Consider the following 10427-nt stretch of genomic DNA (forward strand, 5'->3'; position numbering starts at 1 on the left):
GCATGATGGCTCATTATTTCTATTTCTTAATTGTGAAATTTGACATTTTTAACATAATTACTGGGTATTTATATATATTTTTTCTATAAATTGTCTTTTCATGTTTATTGTCCATTTTAAAAACTGTCTTGTTTATTTCTTATTGATTTGTTAGGGTTTTCATATTCTGGCTGCTGATTCTTTGTTACAAATGTTTTTTCCTATTATAATGTTTTTTTTCTTTTAAATATTTTTTTAGTTGTTGATAGACCTTTATTTTATTTATTTATATGTGGTGCTGAGAATTGAACCCAGTGCCTCACACATGCCACGCAGTGTGCTACTGCTAAGCCAGAGCCTCAGCCTCCTCCTTCTGCATTGTTTTTCTTTTAATTTTAGAGTGATATATTTTTTGAAATAAGAATGTTAAATTTAATCATAGAATTTATTAACTTTCTTTTATTTCTTCTGAATAAAGAAATAATAACTTTGCTAACACACACACATTTTTATCATGATTATTGGCTCTTGTTTTTCAAGGTTCCTGTGAACTTGGGGACAAGGAGATGAGAATAGAGCAAGTTAAAATGTCACAAAACTCACTGTTTCTTAATGAGAGCCATCCATTTTTTTTTTCTTTTGAGGACACTTCTTGGATTGCTAGAAGCCTTTGTTTTATTTCTAGAAGTTTGAAAAAAGTTGATTGTGACAATTTTTGCCAGTGTTCTCATTGCTTTTAATGGAGGAAGATTTTTTTTTGGATTTTTTTCCTTTGTTATTTTGTCTAACTTTATCAATAACTACTAGTTGGATGAATACATAATGCTCAGTTTCCCTTCTTGGTTGTGTTTATCCAAAGATTGATATGCTTATTGTATCCTGAGTTCCAAGAAAATCTAATCTGACTATAAAGTGATTTGTTTTCTGGAGTTAGTTAAGGAAATTTTTTTTTTTTTTTGTGTGTGTGTATGTTTTAATCAAGGTAAATTAAGGGATGTGTTGTCAGAGGAGTATTTAATTTAGCAGTTGGACACAGCTTTCCATTTAAGTTTTCAGGAAAGCTTTTTAGTGAAAAATTCTTGATTGGTGTGTGCATTTTCTTCTAACCATGTTTATAATTCATTAAAAAATTTTTTTGTAGTTGTATATGGACAGCCTGCTTTTATTTTATTTATTTTTATGTGGTGCTGAGATTAAACCCAGTGCCTCACATGTGCGAGGAAAGTGCTCTGCCACTGAGCTACAGCCCTAGCATCTCCAATTCATTTTTGATGTTAGAATTGCTAGCATAATATTTACTAATTTCCCTCTATAAATCCCTCTTCAATCACTAGGGATCATAGAAAATTCAACATCTCTCCTGTGACCATTCCTATACCTGCCCACTTCCAATGTGGAAATGATCTTTGAATTTCTGAAACACTTTGAATACATGACATCACACTTGTCACATATTGCCTTGTCCACTGTATGTATTTAGTCTTTCAGATTAAAAAAATAAAATCTCTCTTAAGAAACCATGAAAAAAAAAAGAATTGCTAGCATAATAATATTAAATTTCTGAGAAAAAAGAAACCTTATAGTAGTGGTTAAACTACTGCTAAACTCTTTGTAATATGATAAAACAGCTGAAAAGAAATTTCGCCTCTCTATCATTCTTCTTTTCTAATAAAATTTTCATTTTTAAGCAATTAACAACTCCTTCAGATTGTGTATTAAATGATTTGCTATTGTGGATTATACCATTGGTAAGAAATTGTCTTAATTAAAATTTTTAAGAGTTAAATAGTATAGTGATTAAAAGCAAGCATTGTGGATTAATATTGTTAGATTAGTATTTTGACTCTTCTGCATACTAGCTGTGAGTTGAAGGGGACTTTTTAAGCCTTAGTTTTCATATCTGTAAGTAGAGATAAAAGCCTATTGTGATGATTGAATGAGCTAACTCATAGCTTTTAGTGCAGTTTTTGACACATGATCAATATTCAATAAATACTAGCTATTGTTATTGATATTATATTAATATTTATAATAGCAAAAATTAGAATTTATTCTAGATATGTGACCAGAATTGGAAAATGCCTACTTATACTTATAGGTGAATATTTAGAAAACCTCACGCTTATGTAAGGTTATTTTCCCTATATGGTTACTGTCACAAAATCAGTTTTTTTATCCAGGGAAAGCTGTTGATTCTCATGGTACAAAAATTTCTTTGTTTATTGTTTTTCACAGCATTCCAGAAAGCCTTGGAGATTTTTTCTAGGATAAAAGATGGTTGGGTTCCTACTGATGAAGTAGTTGCTGTTTTGAGTAGCATGAATATCTTTGTAAACCCTGACACACTGCAGGAAGTGATCAAATATTCCTATACTGACCGTGAGTTACTTGAATTTTAGATACTAATTTTGTGATTTATCTTTTGTTTCTGTGTTTTCATTCTTGATTCTTAACCTTCTGCCACTGCCACTGCTTACTGGTGTCTATAATAAAAGATAGTCTTGAAAACTTAAACAAAATGTTTTATTTTTGATATGTTTGGTCTAAGAGTAAAATGGATTTAAAAATTTTTATAACATCATCTCGCTTTTCAATAGTTATTTCTTATTTTTTTAGAGAGGTAGTTTCTTGTAGTATCAAGAGTATTGGCACTACAAGACCTAAATTTCTTGAATTCTCAATTTTATTATGTAGTTTGGATTAATTGCTATGCTGTTCAATTACTGTTTGCACAATGTAGATTACTTTAAAATATTATAAATATGTTTAGCAGATGTTTTATATTAAATATATTTGTCCAAGGGATATTCTCTAATAAACAGACTAGTGATTGATTAACTGATTTAATTCATTCATTTAATGAGTCAGATAATCGCTAATTTGATATCTATTGTACTTGGACCTGTGCTAGGTGATACAAAGTAGAATAGAACACAGTTCTTGTTCTAAGGGAGCTCACATTCTAGTGTGAAAGAGTCAAGTAATGCTCTGTGACAAGTACTATAATAGAATGTACATAGGCTGCTAATACATATTGGAAGCCCCAGGGAAAGATTATTAGAGGAGATAATGTCTGAGCTAAATCTTGAAGAATTAATAGGGATTAATTGGTTAACAGAAGTGGTAAAGGGTGAGAAAAACATTTTAGATTGAGAGAACAGTTTATATAAATATGACAGAAAAATAATCAGACATGGCATCCTTTTCAATGAGTTTCACTGGTTTTGTATATTAGTGGTGGCTTTGTAGTAGGTGTTTGGCTGCTGATATGTGGTCTGGAGGTAGAACCAGGTGTCATAGAGTTCGGTTAAGTTGTTATTGGGCTCTGGAGTCGTAGATATGAGTGGAGGAATATATAGGAGGTTACATTAGTAGAGGGATATATTGAAATATGAAAATATGTATAAAATAGAGATTTTAAGTACTAATAAGCCATATTATTAAACATTCTTTAGGATATACCCTACCAGGAGCAAGAGAAATCATACATGAAACTGTTGCAACACTTTGCTTTTTGGCTTATGAAATTCTAGTCTGGGTCTCCAGATCTCCTACTTTATTTGGGGAAATAGGCTGGACAAATGATAATATTTTCATAGGATTATTGTAGGAATTAAATATGAACAAGTATCACAGTGCTTGGCACTGTGAACAAGCTCAAGGAAGGTGAAGCAAAAACCTAAGAGTCATCTTTGACAACTTCATTGCTTTCTCATTCTCAAGCAATCATTATAAAGTTCTCTTATGCATGTATGTGTGTATGTATATATTTTTGTGGTACTGGGGCTATTACCCAGGAACACTCTACCACTGAGCTATAGTCCCAGCCCTTTTTATGTTTTATTTTTAGATACGGTCTTGCTCAGTTGCCCAGGCTGGCTTTGAATTTGTAGTCCCCTGCCTCAGACTTCGGAGTTACTGGGTTTGATTACAGGCTTGCATCACTGTGCCTGGAAAAGTTGACTTATTTTAAACTCCTAGATATCTATTAAATCATTCTATTTCTCCATTTTGATTCAAGTTACTATAAACTTTTCTTAGGACAATTGCAGTTCATCCTTGCAAATCTACTCATATCCACATTTATCCTTTTTATGCTGCAAATAAAATGATGTTTTCAAAGCACAGATATGACCTTGTTATTCTTGCATAAAATCCAATAATAGCTCTTGGACAAGAGCTGTTTAGGGTGGCTTTAAGGTAATGTATGTATAAGGCCTTGCATGGTCTGACCTTTACCCAGATCTTCAGCTTTACCTCAGACCTATTCTCCCTTGCTCTGTGCCTTTTTAGAGCTTCAACTATATACATCAAGCCCCTTCCTTTCATATACCCATTGCATATATTATTTTTTCATCCTTGAACATTTCTCTTTTACTTAATTCCTACTTATACTTTAGTCATTTCCTACTTACACTTTAGATCGAAATTTAACCATCTATTCTTCAAGGATTTTCTTATTCACTTATCTCATGTTATAAACTCTCATAGTACTAATTACAGTTGCAAATTATATTTTTAATTTTTTTAACATTTGTATCTTAAATGAAACTAAACACCAAATGGACAGATAACATGTCCACTTTTGCTTAACATTATATTCTCAGTACCTAGAAAAATGCTTTTAGTACATATTAATCGCTCAACAAATACTTGTTAAATTAATTAATAATTCTGACCCCTTATTTCATCATTTCCAATTAGAAAGAATAATATGTCCTTCCTTTTGTTATATTTATAAGTTGGCTGCAATTCTCATAAGGAAGGTACTTGTCTTTTAGTTATGAAAATCATCTTAATAGGAATGTTTGATTATGGGAACTAAAATCTACTGGGAAACACCTAGACTGAGCAAAAAGGTAAGGTGAAATACTCTACAAATGAAAACAATAGGAATTTAGTATATAATAGAAGCTTAGTAGTGCAGGAAGATTGATAGAACCTAAAAGTGGGTGGCTGAGTAGGGGTGGTAGAGAGAAGCCATAAAACTTTAGGGCTATAGTATATACTTGCTTATCATGCTCCTTAATTTTAAATTATCAGTAAAAGTTTTAGTCTTGTATTAGTGTTGTTGATAGGGGAATTTAAAGGGAGAAAGACCTGTAGATTCTATTTTGGGTTTCTTTGAGATAGAGAAAGGTTAGTACCTATAGAAGGTGATAATGTGATATCAAGAATCGATGGGAGCATGCCTGTAATCCCAGGGGCTTGGGAGGCTGAGGCAGAAGGAGTGCTAGTTCAAGGCCAGCCTCAGCAATTTAACAAAGTCTTATGCAACTTAGCAAGACTCTGTCTCTAAATAAAATATAAAAAAGGGCTGGGGATGTGGCTCAGCAGTTAAGTGCCACTGGGTTCAATCCCTAGTACAAAGAAGAAGAAGGAGGAAGAGGAAGAGGAGGAGGGAAGGGGAAGGAGGAGGAGGAGGAGGCCGGGGAGGAATCTATGGGAAATGTTATAGCAGCACAAGTCATAATAACCAAACTATGTAATGAGCCTTGGTGTTCATCAATGGATGAATGGATAAAGAAAATGTGGTATATATACACAGTGGAGTTTTTATTCAGCCATAAGGAAGAATGAAATTATGACATTTGCAGGAAAATGGATTGATAATAATATATTAAGTAAAATAAGGCAGACTCAGAAAGCTAAGGATAGGATTTTTTTTTCTCACATGGAAGCTAGAGAGGAAAAAGTAAGAGACAGGTGTGTGTGTGTGTATCTCATGAAAATTGAAGGGATATCAGTAGAATAGAGGAAAGGAACTGGAAGGGGAAATAATGGGAACCAATATTAGCCAAGTTATATAAGTTGTATTATGTACACATATGAATAGTAACAATGAATCCCACCATAATGTGCAACCATAACACACCAATAAAAATATGGGAAAAGAATCTATGGGAATAGAAAATAAAACAAAAATCAATTGAAGGAGTATAAGTTACTCAGGTATCTTTAAATTTTGGACAGGTATTGATTTATGTTAGTATATGGTCTGGGGTCTGAGCTGTATTGGTTTAATAGTAAAGGAAATAATGAATTTTGGATGCTGAAAGATTTGGGTCACCCCTGTAAGATACAGGTGAATTTTTTTTTACCATACGATTTATTTTTATTTTTTTAGTCATACATGACAGCAGAATGTATTTTGACATATAAAACATACATGGAAAATACAGGTGAATTTTGAAGTAAAGAATAATATAATTGAGTTACCTTTCTAAAAGGAAACAGCATTATAGATACTGTTTTAACACCTTGTTTTTGCATTTGGTTTATTTTTGGAGTAATGATGACAGGCAGATAAAATGTTCATTTTTATGAATTTTCTTAATGAAGAGGAAGGAATTGTGCTTTTGGAATTTTCAGAAAAATGCAAGAAGAGGTGGACATGGTGAATTAGGTTATTGAGTTCAAGGCTGCAGTTGCCTGGGAGGCTGAAAAACCTCTGTCTATAGAGGAGGTAGAAGTAGCACCTGCAAAGTCTCATGAAGTTTGAATTAAAATCATTGCCACTGCACTTTGCCACACTGATGCTTATACTCTGTGTGAAGCTGATCCTGAGGGTGTTTTCCAGTGATCTTGGGACATGAAGGTCTGGAATTGTGGAAAGTGTTGGTGAAGGAGTTACTAAGCTGAAAGCAGGTGATACCGTCGTTCCACCTTACATCCTACAGTGTGGAGAAAATTTTGTCTAAATCTGAAAATAAACCTTTGCCAGAAGATAGGTGGAGCCTGGCTCTACTTTTGTGGTCTTTGGTCTAGGAGGAGTTGGCTTGGCAGCTATCATGGGCTGTAAAGTTGCTGGTGCCTCATAGATTATTGGTGTGGATATCAATAAAGGTAAATTTGCAAAGGCCAAAGAATTTGGAGCCTTTAAATGTATTAATCCCCAAGACTTCAGTAAACCCATCCAGGAAGTGCTCATTGAGATGACTGATGGAGGAGTTGGACTATTCCTTTGAGTGTATTGGTAATGTGAAGGTCATGAGAGCAGCACCTGAGGCATGCCACAGTCTGTGGGTCAGCATGGTGGTTGGAGTAGCTGCTTCAGGGGAAGAAATTGCCACTCGTTCATTCCAGCTGGTGACAGGTCGTACATGGAAAGGCACTGTCTTTGGAGGATGGAAGAGTGTAGGAAGTATCCATAAGTTGGTGTCTGAACATATGTCCAAAAAGATAAAAATTGATGAATTTGTGACTGGCAGCACGTCCTTGAATCAAATTAATGAAGTTTTTGAACTTATGCATTCAGGGAAGGGCATTTGAACTGTTGTAAAGTTTTAAATTCAAGAGAGCAAAATGTATTTATCCACACTCCTAAGTCTTGTGATCTGATGGAAACAGCTGGACAGATATGGAGGTCTTCCAGCTGATAGCCTGTTGGATCTTCAGTGACTACGATAGTGAACAGTGTTAATCTGTGTGATTCATAAGTCTCTGCAATCAAGGACAAGGCTAACATAGTCACAGATCTGTTTTCTGGACTCTCCTTCACATAAGTAATTACAGCTCATGAACAAATATTACAACATAATAAAAGTAATTTCCAAAAAAAGAGAAATAGCAAAAAGAAAATGGAAAATCAGTTGATGGCAGTTCTTGAAGTGTCAGTTATTTTGGTTTCTGAAATAGAGTATTGGTATAACAGTTTTTTTTCCTCTTAGGGAAATTAGTGATCTGGAAATGGAACTGGGTGAAAAGTGTGACTAACACAATTTTTGCTAGAGGAGGTTTGTTGATATTGTGGAGTTATCTGAGGATTACTGAAATGCAGTGTTAATGGTTACTCAGCACCTTCAGAGTAATGTTAACTTATATATGACCTTAATGATTACAGTCATTTTTTTCTCTCATTAGATAGTTGTATTTTCCAGGATGAATTTCTTCCAGAAGTACATATATGAGTAGGAGGCTGATCTGAACTTCCCTTATGAAATAAATGAACTTTATTGATTAACTTAGTCACAAACAGGAATTATTCTTTATGGTTGTGGTGAGCCAGGTAGGGGCCTAAATAGTCATTTCAGATTCTAGAATGTTTCTCTGGCCACCAGGGACTATTTAAATAGATAGTTTTTTTTTTTTTTGAATAGGTATCTATTATTACACAGAAGCAAGGAGTAAATATTGAGCAAGAGCTAGTGAATCTATAGAAATTGTTGGCTATCACATTCTCATTAGTTGCTGCTGGACAGATAAGGAGTTTTATAAATGGAGAGCAGATAAAGATAATATGGTCATCATTATTAATATACATATGATCCAACAGAAGAGTTTTGAGTGGTAAAATTTAAGTGTTTTGAGGGATAAAGCCTTGACTTAAGACTTAACCTAAGAACAAATGGTGGCATCACTCAATTTACAGCAGGGAATTTCCTGGGTAGATGACGGGATATGGTAGAGAACCATAATCAAGAACAGAATGAAGTAAAATACTAAGGAAGTGAGTAACTAGAATGTAGGCGGCAATTCCTGATCAGAAGGTGATTTAACATCAATTTGGTCTAACATTTCTTTGATTGGTTCAAATATATACTTGCTTTGCAGTAATTTGAAGGCCTGTACTTGACATACATAGCTTTATCAATTTTCAGAGAATCAGAGTGAATCAAGCTTATTCAACATTAAACTATATTGCACCTAATTTAATTCTTCTTAGATTCAGAAGTCTCTTAAAAACCACTTCTCTCAGTGTGCTCACTAACACATATTATTGAACAGTGGACTAAAGAACAAATTCAGTATTATTATAGGTAATAATACTGAATTATTTCTGGGCCTTTTCACCTTGGACGACAAGGGAAACCAATACTTGGGTGAAAAAATTTTTATACTACCTCTGTGCACGATTGGAATGACATTATTTAATCACTGCATCTGAGCTTGTTCTTGGTCATGCATTGCCTGAGAAGAAAAATGGCTTTAGACAGGGGTGGTGGCAAGGATGGGTAGGAAGTTAAAGTACATAGAAGGTGCTAAATATGAGTAAATAGAAGGTACTAAACAAATGGTTATTTGCTATTTATTTAGCATTATCTATAGCCTCCAGTGTATTTTATTTGTTTGAAAATAATTTTGAAATGATAGGAATTAGGTACTTTATTAGGCATTGGGGAAACAGAAGTAAAGGACACATTCTCTATTTTTGAAGCGCTCACAATTTAGAAATTAAGACAAAAGAATAAATAAATACTACCTGTAGTAAATGCTCAAAAATGTAAAATGAATAAAATGTTATATAGACTATCTAGAAAAGAAGCTTAAAATTCTACTATTTCAATGAAAAACTCTTATTAAGAAGCAAAACTATAATCTTAATTTTATATTTCACTTCACTTATTCATAATTTCAAACATTCAAAACTCATAATAGCTGGTTCTCTGTTCCCACTTCCTATATAGTGAAAACTATATCTGTGTCAGAAGTAAATACAGTATTTGAACTTATTTATTTCTATTACAGGTAACCAGATGGTGGATATTGGTGATATTGTATTTGCTTTGAATGAACTACAGCAACCGTATGAAGATGTTTGTAAGGGACCTCTTGTTGCTATAGCAAGTTTTGTTGTAAATATAGTGTATTTAAATTAAATCCTAATTTATAAGTTTTACAAAGGATTTTGAGAGTCTTTGTTGAACCCTCTAAATCAGGGATGATAAAAAGTTAGATATAATGTTCTTACATATACCTTGTTAATGTTGATTATGTAATACGACTATCATAATTTTTCTTTTATCTTACACTTAATACATTGCAACATCAAATTTAAAACAAGATTGTAATATTAAATATATGTGCCAGCCATATGCTGGTAATCCTAGTGACTCGGGAAGCTGAGGCAGTAGGATCACAAGTTTGAGACTAGCCTCAGCAACTCAGTGAGGTCTTCTGCTGACCCTGTGTCAAAATAAAAAATAAAAAAGGGATGGAGATATAGTACAGTGGTAAAACACCCTGGGTTCACTCTCTAGTATTTAAAAAAAGGATAATATTTAATTTATAATTTGTAAGGGATTCTGACATCCTGACATTGATCCTTCTATCAGTATTTAATTTTTCTTAATTAAGTATATTGTTTTTGATTTCTTCTTATTGCATATCGTATTACTCACTATCTATTCTCTCATTTATCTAAATTTCATTTGGTTAAAATTACCCTATTCCCATAATTTTAAGAATTATGAAGATTTATGAAGCTTATTACATAAAAAGTAGCTTCTAGCCTTAGTCCTTCCCCAGCTTTTCTGGAGGTGATCATTTTAAATGTTTTATCTGATTTCTTGGTATTTATATTAATAACATGTTTACTTTGCTACTTAATGATTTTTTAAATAAAAAATTTGATATGATAATTATATATATTTATGGACACAGTGTGATGATTTTATATATATATATATATATATATATATATATATATATATATATATATATATATA

The 10427-nt window shown here is 32.9% G+C and overlaps 1 protein-coding gene and 1 pseudogene across 1 annotated transcript in view; both read left to right on the plus strand.

The window, feature by feature from the left end:
• Efcab13 (EF-hand calcium binding domain 13) overlaps positions 1–9830 on the plus strand; it is a 38313-nt gene extending 28483 nt beyond the window's left edge. Inside the window, exons 10-11 of the mRNA XM_015507178.2 lie at positions 2215–2358; positions 9448–9830. Of these exons, the coding sequence (XP_015362664.2) occupies positions 2215–2358; positions 9448–9578 (275 nt within the window). The 3' untranslated portion in view covers positions 9579–9830. The remainder of the gene's footprint in view (positions 1–2214; positions 2359–9447) is intronic.
• Positions 4794–7269, plus strand: LOC107160516 (annotated as a pseudogene).
• Positions 9831–10427: the final 597 nt, after the last annotated feature.

Source organism: Marmota marmota, unplaced genomic scaffold, assembly GCF_001458135.2.
Source record: "Marmota marmota marmota unplaced genomic scaffold, marMar, whole genome shotgun sequence".
Classification (NCBI taxonomy): domain Eukaryota; kingdom Metazoa; phylum Chordata; class Mammalia; order Rodentia; family Sciuridae; genus Marmota; species Marmota marmota.